This window comes from Engraulis encrasicolus, chromosome 17, assembly GCF_034702125.1.
Source record: "Engraulis encrasicolus isolate BLACKSEA-1 chromosome 17, IST_EnEncr_1.0, whole genome shotgun sequence".
NCBI classification, from domain to species: domain Eukaryota; kingdom Metazoa; phylum Chordata; class Actinopteri; order Clupeiformes; family Engraulidae; genus Engraulis; species Engraulis encrasicolus.
This window is the reverse complement of record NC_085873.1, coordinates 35433230-35454992: the sequence shown is the minus strand read 5'-3', so window position 1 is coordinate 35454992 and position 21763 is coordinate 35433230. Positions and strand designations below refer to the sequence as shown.

At 44.4% G+C, this 21763-nt stretch overlaps 1 protein-coding gene across 1 annotated transcript; it reads right to left on the bottom strand.

Moving 5' to 3' along the window:
• Positions 1 to 1460: 1460 nt before the first annotated feature.
• Positions 1461 to 19834, bottom strand: dcakd (dephospho-CoA kinase domain containing). The gene is made up of 5 exons (XM_063220696.1): positions 19476 to 19834; positions 17934 to 18046; positions 15830 to 16033; positions 7660 to 7747; positions 1461 to 2742 (listed from the first exon to the last, which is right to left on the bottom strand). Exons 2-5 carry the CDS (start codon positions 18043 to 18045, stop codon positions 2457 to 2459), a joined length of 690 nt encoding a protein of 229 aa, XP_063076766.1. The 5' UTR covers position 18046; positions 19476 to 19834; the 3' UTR covers positions 1461 to 2456.
• Positions 19835 to 21763: the final 1929 nt, after the last annotated feature.

Here is a 21763-nt window from a genome sequence, read left to right as displayed (position 1 = left end):
CAGGAGACAGATGGTCAAGTTTTTGGTGTTTATTTTGCAACCACAGGTGAGAAAGTGAGCCAGTGACAAACAAAAAAAGTTACCCAAAATAAAATGTAAAAGAGAAGGCTATAAACACTATGTACAAAAAATGAGGAGAAAATAAACTGGCTATGGGTAGCCAAATGAACATACAAAAATTACTAGCCACAGGCCCACAATTGAGTTCAAGAGTCAAAGATTACCTCACACATCTGAGGATTGGAAGCTCAAGGACCCATGTCCTCTTTCCATGGAGCAACCTAGAACAATGACATCAAGCCCATTATATGGAACACCTGTCCACACCCTCCAAATGGACCATACCATTTACTTAAACTAGCAGGGGTGGCTCAGGGCAAATACACTGTTACACTAAATCTCAACCTTTAAAATGGTACCACAATAATACTAGAAACAGGCCTTATACGAAATATCAATGAATAAATACATGCACTCACATCAGTGATTTAAACTTTCAAATACTTAATTAATTCCTACTACACGCGAGGACGCACACACGTGCTCAATACAAAAGCGTGTTCACTCGCAGCTTGCGCTTCTTTTGGGAAACCAGGACGCGGCAACCCACTGGTAAGATTGATTACTTTAAATGTTAAGAAAACACTCAACTATGTTCTTAAACATTTTAAAACCACTCGTTGGAGTCAGAGTGTAAACTACTTGAAACTCAGGCCCTTTAAAAATAAAGCAAGCATGTGAACTAAATCTATGTTGTGTTGTTTGTGTATGCATGTAGTAAAATGTAACATGAGTGAATGTAATGTGCGCAAATGTTTGGTACTAGTGTTCTAAACACGTGTCGACCCATGTAAAATCACCAGACCAAATAATATACCACCATCACAAATATGTAAACTCATGCACAAAAGTTTGGGAAGTCCATGAACAACAGTAGCACTGCAGGGAAATGTTTGTATGGGTGTGAACAGCGTTTCATGTGTTCAATGGCGTCTGAGATTTCAGACGCCGTGAGGATGCGCTGGCAGGTCGCATCATCACAGCCCCCACCCAATCTGCCTTCTATAGGGCTCCAGATACTCATCACCACCATGCGAAATATACTGGCAAAAATAATTCATGGCTAATAGCTTTTAGCCTGATTATCATCGACTTTCAAATCTCTTCGAGACTTGGTCTGACCAAGAGCATAACAATTAACATTTCCCAAACAGCATTTCCCAAATGGTCTCCCTTGGTTTGCTAATGATTGTTTGCCCAACAAAGTGGGAGGAGTTCACGTATTTGCGGGAACTCAGAAAGTACTTGAATTGACTCCTGACCTGACTGGTAGCAACACTGAAGCTGTTGCATCACCAGGAGGGCACGACCTGGCTTATAAAAGCTTTCTTTGCACTGAAAAAAAAAGATATATTTTCCTTATGGAAATACATACAAAAGGAAATAATGACAAAAGACACTTTTGTAAAACAACTGTGACCACAGCGAGTGCATCCTATTTATTCCAAAGAAGACAAAGTGATATCGTAACACATACATTCTTGTGTTCTTCCTTAAACATAAACTGTAAGGTAGCAGCAGTTTCATTGAATGTAATGCACTGTGCCTGTTAGGCTTATTCACATTTTTTTCTTTGCTAAAAATAAAAGTACTGCTACTGATCTCTGCTACCTTAAAGTGAGGGTGTTACAGTGCAATGCCAAATTATACATAAGTCAGTTGTTATGAAGCACTTCAAAAGCACGCACGCACGCACACACGCACACACACACACACACACACACACACACACACACACACACACACACACACACACACACACACAATCATACAGTATATCCAAAATATCCAGCAATGTGACTTCATTTACAAAGTGACGGGGTCCCTGTAATTTAATAATCTCTCATTAAAATGTCTTTGTGTTAAAAAGAAAATGTAAGGGAGTAAGGGGAGCCAAAAATAAAAATCTTCAAAATATCAAGCTTCTCATCGATGCCCGTTTGTCGTGTGCATGTGCTCTGTGACATCACAATCATTGCCGTGGTAACCTTGATGTTCCACCCTGGAACCCTGAGTCTCTTAATAACAGCCCCACCTCCTCCCTTCAGCACCAGCCACTGCCATCATCATCATCACTCCCCACCACTGCATTGCTAGGAGACCTCCCATCAGCATCACTTCCTCCATCCCAATTTGTTCCTGCCCCATTGCCAGGGTGACCTCCTTCGCCCATCCCAGTTCCTCCACCGTTACTAGGAAACCACCTCTTAGCATCCCCGTTGCTAGGGAGGCCTCCTCTCAGCATCCCGTAGCTAGGAAGGAGATCTCCCCTTAGCATCATCACCTCCGTCCCCCACCTCCCTTCCTCCCCATAGGAAACTGTTGCGAGTAAGGAGGCCTCCTCCCAGCATCCCCTGTTCCTGGTCAGGAGGCCTCCTCTGAGCATCTCCCCGTTGCTAGGAGACCAGCCACTTGATGGTGTAGAGCAGGAGTCCTCCGAGCCCCGCGGCGGCTGCCATGGCGACCACGCGCACCAGCAGGAACTCGGTGGAGTCCTCCAGCAGCGTGTGCAGGCGCAGCACCTGCCGTTGCGTCTCCTCGCGGCCGGCCGAGTTCTCGATCACGTGGTTGGCCAGCCCACGCTTCTCCTTCAGAGGCATCTGGGCGGCCACGCGCTGCTCGCCCTGCTCCTGAGTCAGGCCGTCGCGCTGCATCAGGCGGGTGAGCTGCGTGGCGGGGTCACTGTGGTGGAGAGAGAGAGAGAGAGAGAGAGAGAGAGAGAGAGAGAGAGAGAGAGAGAGAGAGAGAGAGAGAGAGAGAGAGAGAGACAGAGAGAGACACAGAGAGAGACAGACAGACAGAGAGAGGGAATGAGTTTGAGAATGTTGAGTGAAATGTAACTAACCTTGTGTGCAATGAATAATGAAAAACCAACAAAGTAACATGGCAAATCATACTGCCTTTGCATTGTTGCATAAAAAACCCTGTCGTAACATGGTAAATCATTGTGCATAATACCAGTTCCAACCACAGCCACCCTAAATGGGAACAAGAAAGCTTTCATTACTTTCCACCAGAGGATCCTGAAAGACTAGAACTCCACCAAGCTGTCAAACAAAGTACACTAGTGCTGCTGTTGCTCAGATATAAACTTTTGGTTTACCAATAAAATAACATAATCGCCACTGACATTCATATCGACAGTCTAGCATAGTCAAAGGAGCACTTCTGCCAATTTCAATATGCTGTTTTACTGCTCACGCTACCCTTGACTTGTCAGTACCTGGTACATGCTGCATTTTTCGGCTCAGCCCTTTCCGAGATCTGAGCTATTCTAATGGAGGCAGACTTTGTTTACATTAAACCTTCTTAACATAGGCATACTCCAAATATTATCCCAAAAGGTATCGCTGTTTGGTGCCTGCTTATGTTGCATAACCTTTTGGATATTATTGGGAATAAATCAAGATGCTATTTTTGAAAGGTAAACAAACTCTGCCCCCATTATAATGACCAAGATCTCGGAAAAGGTTGAAGAGAAAAAAAATATATTCTGAGGTACTGACGAGTCCAGGGTAGAGCATTACAACTGCATGTCGAAATTGGCTAATTGAAAGTTATCCTTTAATTGATTTGCTTCTGGTGCATTGTGGGCTGGGTGTAGAGTAATACCATTTTAGTGACAGGCTACCTACAAAATGCACATGAAGGTTTTGAGATTTAGGGAGAGACAGCGAGCAGGGATAGAGAGAGCAAGAGAAATATTGATTAATTTCAAAGAGAGAGCTACAGTACTTCTAGGGGAAAGAATAGAGAGAGAGATAGAGAAAGAGAGTGAGAGACAGAGAGAGTGAGAGAGATAGAGAGAGAGAGACAGACAGACAGACACAGAGAGACAGACAGACAGACTTCTAGGGGAAAGAATAGAGAGAGTGAGAGAGATAGAGAGAGAGAGACAGACAGACAGACACAGAGAGACAGACAGACAGAGAGAAAGTGAGAGAGAGTGAGTGAGAGAGAGAGAGAGAGAGAGAGAGAGAACGATTGTCTTTGGGAGCGAAAGAGAAATGTCTGGGAGCACAGAGCGTAAGAGAATAAGACTATATGAGCTATGATGAAGGGAGAGAGGAGAGAGAGGTGTGTTAGGAGGGGCGGGGGGGGTCTTGGAGGAGAGAGGAAGAGGAGTGAGGAGACGAGCAGAGAGGAGGAGAGGGGAGGAGGGGAGAGGAGAGGAGGGGAGAGAGAGAGGAGAGGAGAGTGGAGAGGAGAGGAGAGGAGAGGAGAGTGGAGAGGAGAGGGGAGGAGAAGAAAGGATGGGAGGGGAGAGGGGGGTCTTGGAGGAGAGAGGAGGAGGAGTGGGGAGAGACGAGCGGAGAGGAGAGGAGAGGAGAGGAGGAGAGGAGAGGAGAGGAGAGACGAGTAGGGAGGAGAGGAGAGGAGGAGAGGAGAGGAGAGAAGAGAAGAGAAGAGGAGAGGAGAGGACAGGAGAGGAGAGGGGAGGAGAGGAGTGTAGAGGAAAGGAGAAGAGAGGAGAGGAGAGAGAGGAGAGAGGAGAGAGAGAGAAGAGGAGAAGAGAGGAGAGGAGAGGAGAAGATGGGAGGAGAGGGGAGAGGGGGGTCTTGGAGGAGAGAGGAGGAGGAGTGAGGAGAGACGAGCGGAGAGGAGAGGAGAGGAGAGGAGGAGAGGAAAGGAGAGGAGAGGAGAGGAGAGGAGAGAAGAAGAAAGGAGAGGAGAGGAGAGGGTGGAGAGGTGAGGAGAGAGGAGAGGAGAGGAGAGGGGAGGAAATTAGAGGAGATGAGAGGAGAGAAAGAGGGGAGAAGAGGAGAGGAGAGGAGAGGAGAGGAGAGGAGAGGAGATGGGGGTTCTTGGAGGAGAGCCAAGTATTTAAAAAAAGAGTGCAAGAGAAGAGTCTGGGGAACGAAAGAAAGAAAAAAGGAGAAGGAAGCAAACGGGTGGGGGGTGGTGAGAACGTAGAGGGAAGCTCAGTGGGGGGATGGCTGCACGCATGAGGAGAGGGAGAAAGACAAAGGAACTGTCTCTATGAATCAGAAACCTTAGAGTTTAGTTTCAGTCTTTTGTTTTCTAGTAAGTTTGAGACTGCATACCACCTGGAAGATTTGCTTTTTTTTGGTGAAGTTTTAGGGTGGTGACTTTAGAAACAGAAAATTCTTGGTGACAATTCTTGGTAAAAGTTAAAAGTTAAAAGTTTAAGGTAAAAGTCGCCATTAAACTTAATAACTTAACTTAGTAATTTAATCCCCCTAATTTTACCTACTGCAGTGAAAACAAGTTGAAATGCAACTTTGACATCTCAAAATGCTACATTTAGAAGACGTGATGGGAAAATAACAGAATTCTATCTATTCATTTTTGTGATGATGATGATGATGATGATGCATGATCATGTGTGTGTGCAGCAGAGCATGGCAACCCGACCGAAGCCCGACGGGCCGGGTCGGAACCCGACGGGCCGGTCCGGACTCGGACAAAAAAAATAAAATATCTGTCGGACTCGGGTCGGACTCGGGCTTGAAGCAAACAGACATTGTGAAAAGTGTAAGCAACCAGAGGAAACGTTTCAGTTCATGCAAACGGCAGTTTTGTGATTAAAAAATAAGTAATTGAATATGCATAAATGAAAATGTTGGTAGGCTACTCGTGCGAGTGATTATTATTGGCTGTATGCACGCGCCAGTTACCAGTGGCAACATGGACGCTCACTCCCAGTCAGCCGAGCAGGAATGCCGAGTCAACTTGCTTTCTTAATAAGCGCCAAATCAACAGTTGTCAGTGAACGCGTGGTCTTTTGTTGTAGGCCTAGTGTAGGCCATGTTTTAGCATGCCTTCGATGCTGTCTTAAATGTTGAACATAAAATGACGAAGTTTGTCACTGCATTGCTCGCCAAGGATTACATTTCCAGCATGGGGTAGCAAGGAGCATAATATGGATTAAAGAAGACGCACACGCTACGTGGAGTTGCCCAAGGTAGGGGCGGAAAGGTGTCCTGTTACTTTTTTGTCCGCTGTGACATTTCATGTCCTTCACGTAGGTTCTTAATTCTTGTCACTTTTACTGTACAGTTGTAACTATGCGCGTGCAACCTTTCCTGATTTTATATTGACCGCATGGACATCAGGGGAAATGACATTCTCTTGGAGGGCCGAACAGGCTACTGTTCTTCGGGGTGAACTTATAGCCCATCCTTCTTAACGACAAGGAGCGGCATCTTCACGGGGCTCGCGGGGATTTATTTGCACTAACAGTAACGTAACAAATGCTTCCATAGCCGTGCTGACTGCATCCAAAACGTATTCGTTAGTTTTCGCCTTTCTTATCCTCTCACGCCCCTCCCATGCATTTGATCACCGCACCCAACATCTCTGGTCTAACCGAAAGAAACATAAGGTGCGCTGTCACATGTGTGTGTGTGTGTGTGTTTATACTTAGGCCTACTATGCGTGCGTAACTAAATTAGGCTACTGCAAATTGCCTCATCCTAACGTCTTTGCCTATCCTGGCTATTCATCACGTGCTATTTTGAGTATGGAGGAGCCCACATAGAAAATCTTGCTTGCGCACAGGTTCTGTTGTTATTACAGTGGTCTCGGGCTTCGGACGGGTTCGGACACAAACATTTTAATTAGTCTCGGGCTCGGGTCGGGGTCGATCACTTTTCTGTCGGCTGAGGGCCGGGCTCGGACAGAAAAAACCGGCCCGAGCCACACTCTAGTATGCAGGGCCGCTAACAGCTTTTGCTGGGCCCAGGGCAAAGTCATCTGAAGCGGCCCCCCACCCAACACATACAATGTAGTGAAAACCCATTTCTGGGCCCCCTCTCTCCCTGGGTCCGGTACAACTGACTCCTTTGTCCCCCCCTTGTCAGCTTCCGTGTGTGTGTGTGTGTGTGTGTGTGCTACATGTGCCTGGTACTGCCTGTCTTCCTTCTTTCCACCACTGTGCAGTTTGGCTCCCCCTCATGTCTTTTTCATGTAATCAGCAGGCTATCCTGATTGGCCATTGGACTGATTGGCAACACCTGTGAACCTGATCATTGGGGACACCTGCAGCAGGACTATAAAAGGACTACCAAGGATGCATTCCAATATGCGACCTTGCGTCCTCCACTTGTGCTTGTGCCCGCGTACCAGGAAGTAATATGACATCACTGACAACAGCATTATATTTCAATATCTTGCAAAAGCTCAATTGTAAACCCATTCTCTAATTTGCAAACAGGATGGTAAATGAAGAATACGTGAGGCCACAAGCCCAAGTGGAGGACACAAGGACGCATATTGGAAGGCACCCTAAGAGTGCTGGCTGGCAGACGCTTCCTCACCTGCTTCCCCTCTGACCGGTCTCCTGTCTCGTGACGCTCTGCCATCCTGTTTTTAGTTATACCTTTTGTATCTATTTGGACTGTACCTATGGCACTTGATTCTGTTGTGGACATTGAGCTTTTATGCTCCTCTCTGCCCTTTGTTAAACCCCTAGACATTTTAGATATTAAACCATTTTGAGCTTTCGTTTTGCCTCTCTCCCCTTATGTTACCCATTTGTAACAGTGTGTGTGTGTGTGTGTGTGTGTGTGTGTGTGTGTGTGTGTGTGTGTGTGTGTGTGTGCGTGTGTGTGTGACCAGAGAGAAGGCTTCACTCACCAGTAGACAACGACGGTGTGGTTGAGAAATCTGGTTAGTTTCCTCGTCTCGAAGAGCAGTGGTACGTCTAGAACTACATATCGGTAACCTGCAGGGGGGAGAAGAATACCACGCGCACGCACGCAGGCGCACACACACAGACACACACATGCACATGCGCACACACGCACACACACACACACAGTTAGTTTCCTCGTCTCGAAGAGCAGTGGTACGTCTAGAACTACATATCGGTGACCTGCAGGGGGGAGAAGAAGAAGAACCCACACACACACACTCGTCAACTACGTAGCAGTAACCTGCAGGGAGGACAGGAAGAATACCACACACACACACACACACACGCACGCACACACACACACACACACACACACACACACACACACACACACACACACACACACACACACACACACACACACACACACACACACACACACACACGTCAACTATGTAGCAGTAACTAGCAGGTAGAAGAATACCACATGCGAGTCACACAGGTATGGTTACATTGGTGTCATTGTCACTTTTGAGTAGCAAATGTCCACCAAAAAAACAACTCTGGCTCCCAAGCTCCATCCCAAAACAGAAACAAAACAAAAAAAACAAATACAGTACCAACCCCCCCCCAACAATTTGAAACAATACTTTCAAGGTCTACAAATGGGTAGTTTCACATGAAATCAGACATTTTGGGACCCGACCGACACAGGTTTCAATCATACTTGCTGTGCCTGTTTAGTAGCAAGGTAGCACCCCAGAACTGCATTCGTGTGAATCTGACACCAATATTAAGGGAGAAACAGACTAGGACTGTGTGTGTGTTAGTCTGTTTCTCCCTTAATATTGGTGTCAGATTCACACAAATGCAGTTCTGGGGTGCTACCTTGCTACTGAACAGGCACAGCAAGTATGATTGAAATCTGTGTCGGTCAGGTCCCAAAGTGTCTGATTTCACGTGAAATTACCCAAATGTTCTGTCGAACAGATAACACAACTTAAGAAAGTGAGTTCAAATCTGAGGAGCCAGCCAGCAAGGGCGGGAATATGCTGTCAGTATAGCAGTAGCTCCCAGGCTCTAAACTGATGTGCCGTGTTCAACAGTAATTACACTTACGAGATGATCGTCGTTTGGACGCCTTGAGACATACATTTTGCCCATTAATCATAATTTACACTACAGGCATGAATGAAACGTTTCTGGCGATACTGACGTAGAGAGACTGAGATGTGTTTTTGAAGGCATCGATGAAGGCATATATTACATGCCAGTTTTACCTGCTCCAAGGCAACTTAAGCTACAGTAAAACTTTAAATCACAGCTATCCCTTTTACAGTGTTGAGCTTAATGTAAACCCAATCCCTAAAAGTGTACAATGTGCCACAATTCAGCACACCACGTTGAGGACAGATTTACAATATTGGGCTTTTCCTATTTTTATTTTTTTTCAGACAGGACAGTATGACAGAGACAGGAAATGAGTTGGAGGAGAGGGATGGGGGAGGATGGGCAAAGGATGACCCGGGTTTAGCCGGTGTAGTAGTGCAGTGCCCAGCCATTTGAGCCAGGGCTGGGCCTACAGTATGTTTAACGCCTGATTTACATGGGCGCTACCAAAGCGGTAGAAGCGTGGCGTTCCATTATTTTCCGTTGGGACACGGCAGCGAGGCAAGAGGTGGTGACGTAGGGAAGCGAGGGTGTCGGGCGGTGGGCGAGCGAGGCGATAAAGTTGAGCTTGGCTGAAAAATGTAGCGGCACCGCGGAGCGTTAACCAATGGGAGAGCTTTCAACGCCATGACATCACGTGCGTCACCAGCAGTACAGGGATATTTAAAAATGGAGGCTGTTTTGATTTTGGTGGTGTCAAATCTGCCGATCGTTTTTCACAGATGGTTTTAAAATAAATGACAGGTTAAGGTGACCAATATATTCGCTCCTGTTTCATCATTTTTATTTGTACATACAGTGTTTGTGATTGAAGAGAGACGGTTGTTTGACCACAGCATTTGCTAAGCTAAGCTAATTTGACCGGGAAACGATGCTACGTCACCACGCGAGGCGAGCGAGCAGGTTGAGAGTGAGTGGAATTTCGCACATGTATCACAGCCGTAAGACTTGTTTGGTACATCTTGTGCTGACATTTCGGTTTCAGTGTTAGGCTTAACGTAACCACATTCCCCAAAAGTGTACAATGTGCCATAATTCAGCACACCAAGTTGAGGATATGCTTAAAAGAGTTGTTTGGTGCATCTTGTGCTGATATTTCCAACGGTTTCTCTTCAACCACATTCAAATCAAAAGGTAATGCCACATCAGCAGACAACTAGCAAACAGTGATACCTTTTGGGATAATATTTGGAGTAGGCCTATGTTAAGAAGATTTTAAAATGTAAACAAAGTCTGCCCCCATTAGCATAGCTCAGATCTCGGAAAGGGCTGAGCCAAAAAATGCAGCATCACTGGGTACTGACAAGTGAAGGGTAGCGTGAGCAATACAACAGCATATTGCAATTGGCAGAAGTGCTCCTTTAATTTAAGTCCAATCCCTGAAAGTGTACAATGTGCCACAATTCAGCACCTCAAGTTGAGGACAGATTTACAGTATATGCAGTATATAGAGCTAACGGTTTTTCTTCAAACACATTGAAAAAAAAAAATGAATAAGTAAAACTCAAAAACTCCCACTTCAAAGCGAGGCCAAAAAACGCAGACGTCTTTTAGACCAGATGGCTTTTCTCAGTGTGTCATTTCACGTCGCATCTCTTAAAAATAAAAAAATAAATAAATAAACGAATGACTGAAGTTAATTATCTTCACCTGTACCCCAAATAGATAGCTGCGGGGGGAAGGCAAACCAGGGGCCGACCATGTGGCAGAAACGTCTGTCCCTTTGTCACCCTTGCTGACAAAGACAAGCTGAGCTACAAAGCAGGCAACATTTGCGTCCGCGGAGCAGGAGCCGCGAGAGCTGCGAGACTGTCTTTTTGTTTGTGTGCGACTGCCGCGAAATGGCACAGCATATGGGACTCTCAAACCAGCAGAGCAGAAAACGGGAAAAGCATAAAAAATAGAGAAATATAGAGAAAAAAAAATAGAAAAAAATATAGAAGAGAAACTGTTTGCTCAACATTTGTCAGAAAATATCAGCTAATCTCTGACTTGACGGAGTGCATTTAGAGGAGCTGAACTTTAACTTTTTATTATTTTTTTATTTCCAGGTCAAGGTAAAGGTCAAGGTAAACTTTATTATCCCTCAGGGGGAAACTCAAGTGGTCAACATTTCACATCTCCTCAAGACATACTACAACACACATAGACAGTAGACACTGGACATACCACATTGCTACCAAACCTACTATAATATAAACTAAAGTGCACGGACAACAGGTGAAAGAGGTCTGTTCCAAGTGTGCAGGTACTGTATGCAGACAGGCAGACCACAGATAACACAGACTACAGTACGTAGGGAGGGTCAATGACATAGGTCGAAATCAAACTCAAACCTGGTGTAGCGAAGGGTAGTAGAGTTGCCCAGCCGGGACTCGAACCCGGACCTTCTGAGGTAGTAAACTGGGGCCACCAATCCTGGGGATCCCTCACATGGAATAACGGGTACACACAATGGGTACACTTCTGATGGCCTCACGGTAGCCATCCCAGTTCTGACACCATTTGTAGCGAAGGGGAGTAGAGTTGCCCAGCCGGGACTCGAACCCGGACCTTCTGGGGTAGTAAACTGGGGCTCTGACCACTACACCAAAGAGCCAGGCTCGTTGGCGTGACAGTCAGAACACACCCACAACCCTACTGATGGTCACTCCATCCCACCTGACTCCCCATAGCCAATGGCATGTAGCCTGTTTAGAGTCAGGTGGACTACGTCAGGGGTTCCCAAACTTTAACATGACAAAGTCCCCCATATATTGGTAGATTCCAGCCAAGACCCCCCTTACATGGGTCGAGCTACATTATTTTTTTTCTGTGCGCTCCCTTTCACATCTACAGTCTAGGCCTGTGAGGCAATGCCCCATTATTAACATGTGATTAATGTTCAGAGATGCACTAAATTATTATAATGCTGTTCTCCCCTCATGGGAATATTGTTTAGCTTATTTTTGGTTTATTTTGGTTTACATAAGCTATTCAGTTTATTCCTTTTTTAAAACATTTTGTTTCGCTATACTTTTCCCTCCAACCTGTCGCGGACACCCTAGCACCTCCTTACGTACCCCCAGGGCTCCCTGGCCCCCACTCTGAAAACCAAGATTCAAGATTCAAGATTTGTTTATCACGTCTTATTATAGGTTTGAACATTTTTTTATTTTTTTTTGTCTCCTCAAAAATATATATTTTTTAAATACAGGGGGGGTGGAGGGGGTGCAAAGAAAGTGCCTTGTTGTCTTCAGCATGAGTTCAGCAATCTAACTGCTTGGTGAAAGAAACTACTTCGGAGTCTGGTAGTGTGAGCTTTCAGGCTTCTATACCGTTTACCAGATGGTAATATCTCTAACTGTTCATCCATTGGACTACAGCATCGCCATAGCAACCCCACAGAAGAAGTTGAAACTAATTAACTGCATTACAGAGGCTATAGAGAGTCAGATGTACTGTCAGGGGCGGATCTAGTCATTTTTGTGGCCCTAGGCGAAATATAAACATGGGGCCCTCAAAAGTCATTATATGGACATACAATTCTGTGTTTTGGTGCTGTTCAAGTGTTTCGTCTCGTATAGATCTTTGATTACTTTACAGAAGCGACACATTAAGATCAAGCCTGCTTTTTTGTATGTGTTTACCGTGACTGGCAAGACAGTTGGGGCCCCTATGGAGGACTGATTTGGTCAGGGCCCTGGGCAATTGCCGTTTGCCTAACGGAAAGTCCGCCTCTGTGTACAGTAGGCCTGCAAAGAGGTCCTGCAGTGCTGGTGGCCAATTATGTCCATGATCACATCTTACGGCTTTAGCACAATATCCAGCTATTCAACTCACCACAAAGCTGCCTGATTGTAATCAATAAAACACTTATTTTGACTGGAAATGCGTATATCTAGGCACACTTAGTATCAGGGTAGCCGACAGGGGGGGGGCACAGACGGGTAAGTTGTCCCTGGCCCATGCAGCGAGAGAGGGGGCCCAGAATTTGGTCCGCATTTACATTGTGTGTAGAACAGTATGGCGTGGGGGGCCCTTTCAGATTACTTTGTCCCGGGCCCCGGACAATGCGGTCAGCGGCCCTGCCGCTTAGTATTATAGCAGGAGCCATAGAATGCCTGATTTTTTTTCGAGACAGAGAATAGCTCTTTATAATAGAGAAAAATTTCATTGTATGAAATCCTAAGCATACAGTCACAGTCACAGTACACACAAACTCAGGGCAGTCTTTGATGCACAACATAGCATTAGTTCTACCAGGCATTCACAGCAATGATTCTTCTTTAATGCTAACTGAATGTAACCGAGCGTGACACCCGCTAGCGTTTCCGATAGCATTATCTTGAAAGCCACTCCAGCCCCTTTTATTGTTCCGAAGGGGAAGGAACGTAAAGGATAAACAATGAAAGGGCACACTGGTGACAAACCACATGAACACAGGCTGCAAGTAGGACTGGGGGACATATTGAGCCAACCATAGATTCTGATTACAATGATACTTAAAAGTATACATGGCAATCTGTTAACCCATTTTAGCCTGATGCTGCATATGTTGCTTGACCTTTGGCGCCTGGAGCGACATATACACTTCATTCAGGCTCTTGACATTTGAGCTTTTTAATATTAATATGGGTATGTTAGAGTGGAATGACTATATTCTAAAGCAAAATGAACCCTCATTTTGCATTAGAATATGTTCATTCCACTCGTTCATTTTGCATTAGAATATGTTCATTCCACTCTAACATTTAGATTTTCAATTCAACTTGAAATGTAAAATAAATGAAATGTTTTTATGCACTTCAGAGGCTGAGATATTTAGGTTTTAATCGGCAGAGGGCACCTTTTCCCAAAAAGGGCTTAGGCACTCACCAGGCGTTTTTTGCAGGTGCCTTGCGCTAAAACGAGCTAATCCCTGATGAATGTGTGGCCTTGTGAACGGTAGATTTTTAGGTAAACCAATACTGCTTCGGAAGAATGGGATAGCTTCTTCAAGACCTCAACGTACACATTCTGCAAAAAAAAGGGGGGGGGGACTGTTCTCAGTTTGTCTCCGAGAGAGAGACATGTGGACTGTTATCTTGTGGTTGGTCACATTTGCTGATGGGCACAGTTGGCATCAAGAGCTCTGGTCACATCTTGCCCGGGTAGGTATGACTGGCATGAGTGACACTAAACATATATGAATGATCATTTAGTATGTGTGCCAGGGGACAGGCGCGCCCACACACATACACACACCCACACACAACCTTATATTCACACACACACACACACACACACACACACTTCATATCGATAACACACAGCACACATACACACCACATAGACAGCACACACAGCTACGTACATACAAGTCATAGAATACACAAGCATACCATGAAACACAACACAACACACACACACACACACACACACACACACACACACACACACACACACACACACACACACACACACACACACACACACACACACACACACACACACACACACACACACACACAGCCCCCTTGTATCTGTGCCATGGGGAATAGCCGAGTGTGTCAGAGTGAAGTTGACCTTTGATGAAGTAGAGCAGTATCTGCCCTAGCAGACAACCACACATGTATACTGTATACTGCCCTACAATATCAGAACGCAGTATCTTGAAAATGGTCGAAAATGGGTTTAGACCGGAAATTGGCTTTAAAATACCTTATTTTTCTTGTGTTAAATTTTTTTGGCCCAACTTGGTCCCGTTTCCGAAAAAAACGCAAAAAAATGATTATACTGCGCTTTTTGGTTTTAGGAGGTTGCGTCGTACTAGCCAAGAACGCAGTATAATGCGAATTATACTGCACTTCTCCATTGACACCGTGGTTTTGGTGTAGACAGTAATACCACAACAGAGCGCAGTATAATGATTTTTCAGCTAAAAAGTAATGAGAATGTTGTTTTTTTTGCTTTTTTCTTGTGTGCATAAATTTTCACCATAAAAAAGTATTATATGGAAGTGTCATCACCACTTTACCTCCAACACAGTCGCGTGGACAGAAAGGAAACTTTAAAGCCTTTTTTCTCAGTTTGGCATTTTGAATTATACTGCGTTCTGAAATTGTAGGGCAGTATACACTACGCACATATGCGCATATCGGGTCAAAGACGTCTTTGTTATTCAGTATTATGGACACCTTCCGCTGACTGTAACTGCAAAAAAACATGATTTTTAAATTGTTTCAAGTGAATGGATGATAGCCAAGGCTTTCATGAATTCCCTGTAACAATAAATACATAAAAAGAGTCATGTTTTTTAAAGTTACAGTCAGCAGAAGGCATCCGTTACACTGAATGACAATGCCATTTTGCACGTCTTTGACTCATATACACACACTCAACGTCGACTTTCTAACTAAGTCATACAGACAACAGATAAGATTGGACTGACCATGAAGTGCAGTGGATTAGAAAAGGGTTCAAGGGAGTACAAATAAACTTGGAAAAACATCATAAAATTCCACAAATAACTCCAAAGATCAAGTCAAGTGATCAGTTGAAAAGCTGAATTGGACAGAGAAGTGGCACACACATACACACATAAACATTTTGATGAAGTAAGCTAGGAATATCTGGCGTAGCACGGCCGTGTGGGTCTCGGGGATTGTGAAGGTGTGGAACACACGCGCCCACACGCGCGCGCACGCGCGCACACACACACACACACACACACACACACACACACACACACACACACACACACGCGCACACACACACACACACACACACACACACACAATGCAACATACATGTGTAGAAGTAGACCAGACCGTTGATGTAAAGAAGTGTCTGGCGTAGCAGACATGCAAAGAGAAGCGCTCGCTTGCGTGCACACGCACATACACGCACGCACGCACACACACACACACACACACACACACACACACACACACACACACACACACACACACACACACACACACACACACACACACACACACACACACACACACACACACACACACACACACACACACAGACCTTTGATGAAGTACAGGAGTATCTGTCTGAGCATGGCCTTGTGGATCTCGGGGTGTGTGATAGAGTTGAGCAGCCTTCTCTTCTGTTCGTCGGCGAAGATGATCTGTCCGAGCTTGGCACGGTCGATCTCCCCGCTCTCACGGAGCACCTCGCGCCCAAAGTGCCGCACGATCGCCACGTAGGCCTTGCTGTGCGGCTCCACCACTGGCACAGAGACAGACAGACAGACAGACAGACAGACATAACAGAAAAAAAGATTTCATTTTATATCACACGCACCAGCAGACAGAGACAGAGACACATCAACACATAGGCCTTACTGTGCGGCTCCACCACTGACACACACACACACACACACACACACACAACAGAGAAAATATTTTTTTTTTTACACTAGAAATGCCCTCTGCGAGTGCAGACCTCTACCAAGGAAGCTGTTTGATAGAACATTTGACTATGTTACACTCAAAATTGGTTCAAGTCTTTCTGCCTTGCTTTTGTGCAGTTAGAAACTGGAATGACAAAATTCGCCCAATCTCACAATAGTGAAGAATCTTTCAAAAAAAAATCCTGGATCTGGATCGTGATTCGGATCACCTCGCGACTTCTTGGTTTGATCCAATATCGTTACAGCCCTAGAAATCACATGCACAGTTGGCCCTGCCGTGGCCAACTGGTAGGGCACTCGTCTACCAAGCGGCTGACCCGGATTCGATTCCCGGCCCTTCCCCGTCTCTCTCTCCCCACTCGCTTCCTGTCACCACCATCACTGTCCTATCATAAATAAAGTCAAAAAGACCAAAAAGATATCTTTTTAAAAAAAAAAAAGAAAAATAGAAATTACAAGTACAGCAATAAGCTTATGTTCAGACTGATGCAAAACATGCATGAGCGCTAGCGCATGTGCACATTAAATTAATTAGCAACCGTTCCTTTGCCAGAGATTGGCTTGTTCAGCACTGCTGTTTAGCACACTAACACAGTGCCAGAACATCCACACTGGGGACAGGGAACAGACACTCAGGCAAAGACACATCCAACAAGTTTAGGGCTTAAAGGGACACTGTGTGAGATTTTTAGTTGTTTATTTCCAGAATCCATGCTGCCCATTCACTAATGTTACCTTTTTCATGAATATTTACCACCAGCATCAAATTCTAAGTATTCATTATGACTGGAAAAATTGCACTTTTCATACATGAAAAGGGGGATCTTGAATTTCCAAAAATAGCCATTTTTAGCTGCAAAAATGACTGTACTTGGACCATACTAGAAAATGTGTTTATTACTTAGTAAACTTTCATGTAAAGATCAAATTTGGCAATAGGCAGCCCAGTTTCAATGAGCAGTATAGTTGCAGTACCTTTTTTGACCATTTCCTGCACAGTGTCCCTTTAAGAAGTGACATGTGCTAGCTAGGCAGAGAGAGAGTGATATCATAACACCAGAGATTTTAGGAGTATTATCCAGTCTCTCTGGTAGCGCTGTGTGCTAGCTAGGCAGAAAGATTGCTATCATAGCACTGTGTGTGCAGTGCACTGCAGTGCAAATGTGAATTTTGTGCAGAAATTGTGGAGTGGAGTGGAATGGACGTTTGTGTAGTGTATTGTGCATCTGGTGAATATTAATTTTGTTTATTTAATTCTAACTGGATTGAAATACATTGGAATTTGTAATTATCATTAATGGTTCATATATTTTTTTTCTTCATTGGTCAGTTTGTTCATTTGTCTACAGCAGAGTTTGGAACTAATTTGTTTTCAGTTATTACTGTGTCTTGATCATATGAATGGTCACCAGGTGGAGTGAAAAAAAAGATTGCTTACGATGTTTTATAATGGAAAATCAAGCTGCTTTGGCGGAGGTCTGAGATCTCTGAATACAAATTACTATGTGTATTATTATTATTATTATTATTATTATTATTATTATTATATGTACTGTCATTATCATACGTGTAGTTGTTGTTGTTGTTGTTATGTATTGCTGTTGTCGATATTACAGATATTATAAACTAGTAACGCTAGAAGTACTGTAGTATACCAGTAATAACAGCAGTGTTGTGTTGTGGTAATATTATTATTAGAGGTAGTACAGTAGTTACCTTGCCTGGCCACCACGTCTGCGTCGATGATGGGGCATCCGAGCTCTCTGAGCATGGAGGATACGCTGCTCTTCCCTGAGGCGATGCCCCCCGTCAGTCCCACCAAGAACATCCTGAGTAATAACACCATAATATATTACATTACCGGTACATTGCACTCACTTAAATGGTAAAGGGAATTTATATAGTGCCTTTCCACTCCTTCGAGCACTCAAAGTGCTTTAAATTGTATGCCTCACAGTCACCCATTCACATTGGCAGTGCCACGCAGGGTACCACCCTGACACCAGGAGCAACTTGGGGTTAAGTATCTTGCTCAAGGGCACATCGATGGGGGTCAGGCAGAGTGGGGCTCAAACCTGCAACCTTCTGGTTGCCGAACGGCTCCTCTATCACCCGAGCCTCCATTGCCCCACTTCGCCGACACTTTTATTCAAAGCGACTTACAGTTATTTGAAGTAATTTCAGGGTTTTGGTTACACTCCCTGAAGTAACGTGGTGTTATAGGTGCCTTGCTCAAGGGCACTTCAGCCATGGAATGAGGTAGAACTTAAATCATGGCTCTATCCAAAACGATACTTTTGAGTCCTGACACCTACGAGATGAGTTTTTGTATCATGCGCCGAAAACGGAAATTGTTAGCTTACATTAAGTTGTAGAGAGGATATCTTACGCCTTGCTGACTTAATGCAGATCATGCTGTACCCATAGACTGTCCCTCTTTCTATGACTGTCTATGATAGGGGAATAGTGCCCTCTCTTGTTCACAGTGTGCACTTTCTCCCATGTTCCCCTTACAAAACAAACAAGATGAATGATTTTGTGTAATGTGTGTTCCTATTCATAATGTTCTGGACCAAAATTGCAATCACAAATGTTCTCATGTATTGCTAATGACGAGGTTATAGCTGATTATGTAGCTGGCCTACATAAGGTCTGCTATGTTATGTTCACAAGTCACCTAAGCTTTACTCCTTTTCCACGACGACAAGACACATACAAACTCCCAGACATATGCAAAAGCCCCTTAATATAATGCAACGGATCACAGTGTCAGTACGATATAACTACTGTAATAAACTGAAGAACACTGATAACTGTCATCAGCCAGGCACTTTTTTTGTAGATAGTAACTAGCAATCCATACATTATGCAGCCTTGATTTCATTGTCGTGGAAAGACTTGCCTGTCAGTTCAGATTCCATGTTATTGGAAACACAACAGTTGTTTCGATCATTGGTAATTAAAAGTTGATTTGATAATTGATATCGTTGCCATGAACTGTCAGCCAACTAGCTCATCATACATATTAGCCAGCTAACTGGAATGTAAACACAACTTGGGTCTGTCAACTTATCGCCAAAGTAGGAAGAACGCTACAGGCTACAACAACGCTCACAACGGCAGAGGACTGACACATGAAAATAATAAGTATCTAGATCACTTCTATTGTTGTGGTTCTGCTCTGTGTTGTCGTGTTTGGTTTAAAACCTAAGGGGGTGTTTACCAAGGGAAGTTAGCCAAGCCAGCCTGATAGCTTACCTTTCCAAGGCTTGTGTAACGTAGGAGAGCTCTGCAGTGGTCCCTATAAACCAGATAAACTGCCTTTCGTACTAAGTAATCTTGGACCTAGAACGTTTCTCTGTCTCTACTTGGTTGCTTGATTAATTTGAGACATAGAGTAGGATATTTACAACTCTGTGCACAATGTCCAAGGGACAGTGCAAGAGGGCACTCGTGCAGCAGCTGACGCTTTCACGTTGCGCATGCGTAAATATATCACTTAAATCCTGAGGGTTGGAGCAGAGATGGTTGGCTGCACAATCTAAAACAGTTTATTTTTCCCTTCTACGGAATAGTTTTCTCCAAGCACTTTAGGCTTATAGCCTACAGTAGGCTAGTGGACAGAAATGTCGAACAGAGTCGCACATTGGAGAAGTATGGGTATGGGAAGTATGGGCATTGGGTACTCTGCCAAGATATTACTTTGGTAAAAGTGTACTGAAATGCCAGCCATAGGCCTAGGTGAAAGGGTCAGCTGGGGCCCCGAGCAAAAAAATGAATTAAAAAAATCAAAGGAATGGACATTTGAACAAAAAACACCACTACTAGGCCTATAGTGTGAGCTGTTATTAATCATTCAGGGCTGGGGTGTCAAACTAATTTCGGCCACAGTCAATTGATCTCAGGTGGACCAGACCAGTAGCCAACATAATTGCAAAATATTGCAAATACCTGCTTCATATCAGCATCACATTTCTAGTCAGTCATCTGGAGGAGGATGTCAGCTGGTATATCGGGGACATTGACTGTAAATTGCAAGCAAAACAGCCAAACTAGTTCTCAAATTGAAAATCTGAAATCTCATACACCTGAAATGTTCTTTTTGCAACATTCTCTCTCTCTCTCTCTCTCTCTCTCTCTCTCTCTCTCTCTCTCTCTCTCTCTCTCTCCCTCTCTCTCTCTCTCTCTCACACTCTCTCTCTCTCTCTCTCTCTCTCTCTCCAAGTCCCAGGCCATATTAAACCATCTGGAGGGCCCCATCCTACAGCAGGGCTATTCAAATGGCGGGTTGCAAATATGAATAAAAATATTTTGGTCGGTTTGTGCATCGTTTGTGCACGATTGTGCAGGCAAAATGAGCGTTTGGGCACAAACTGTCTTTAAGATATTTAACTTTTAAGATTTAAATAACATAAATAAAATAGCAAAAGCAAACAAATAACATACAGATGGATTGTACACAAACATTAATTTTACCCACACACGCATGCACAAACAAATTACAAACAATTCCAAGCATTTTTTAGTAATTTGGATGTTAATGGGTGCTGCGTCACCTACTTCCAAAAAATTAAGAGTTAGATTATTTAAAAACGGTTTGTGCACAAACATTATTTTTTTTCCCTGCACAATCGTGCACAAACGAAGCAAAAATGATTCCAACCATTTTCGAATCATTTAGATGTTAATGGGGTGCTGAGTAACTTAAGGTCAATTAAGGACACAAAGTTAAATATCTTAAAAACGGTTTGTGCACAAAAGCTCATTTTGCCTGCACAAACGTGCACAAACAATGCACAAACAAATCACAATGTTTTTATCCATATTTTCAACATATGGGGTGCCAACTTCACACAGGTGCCCTGGGGTCAGATGCGGCCCCCTTGGACAGCAAGGCTCTGGCCCCCCACAAGCCCCTTGAAATACACAATTGTTTTTCGGAATTTAGAGAGAAAAGTACCTGTTCCGTATCGAGCTGAAACGGGACACTGGACATTAAAATGCAGGAAATTACATCTAAGAAATGCAAAACTTTCTGAGGGAGGACCCCCAGACCCCCACCTCAATGAAGTGTCCTGCATTTTTTTCATTGACAGATGGCAACGATAATGTGTGGCGGAGGTCATCTTGCACCTGTTCACCCCCCTCGGGGATCGAACGTGCGACCTTGTCAACTACAACGGTCCGGCAATGGGAGACACAGTACGATACCGCTGGGCCAAGAAACTAGTCTCTCGGCCCAACGGCACGAGACTGTATGAGGCTATCGGAGGGAGGTTTACCAATGTTCCACGCCAACTCTGTGCTAGTTAGCCTCCGTTACAAATGCATATGTAAATTTCGGCCCCTTTACTGGGAGGAATTTGAAAATCTGGCCCTCGTTAACATTTAATTGAATACCCCTGTCCTACAGGCTTTATGTTTGACACCCCATCTCGGGGCTGGGGGGCACCAAGTGGCTGCCATGGTGGCAAGATCACTAGGCAGTCATGGGTAAGCGGTTAGGGCGTCAGACTTGCCCAAAGATTGCCCGTTCGACTCCTGAC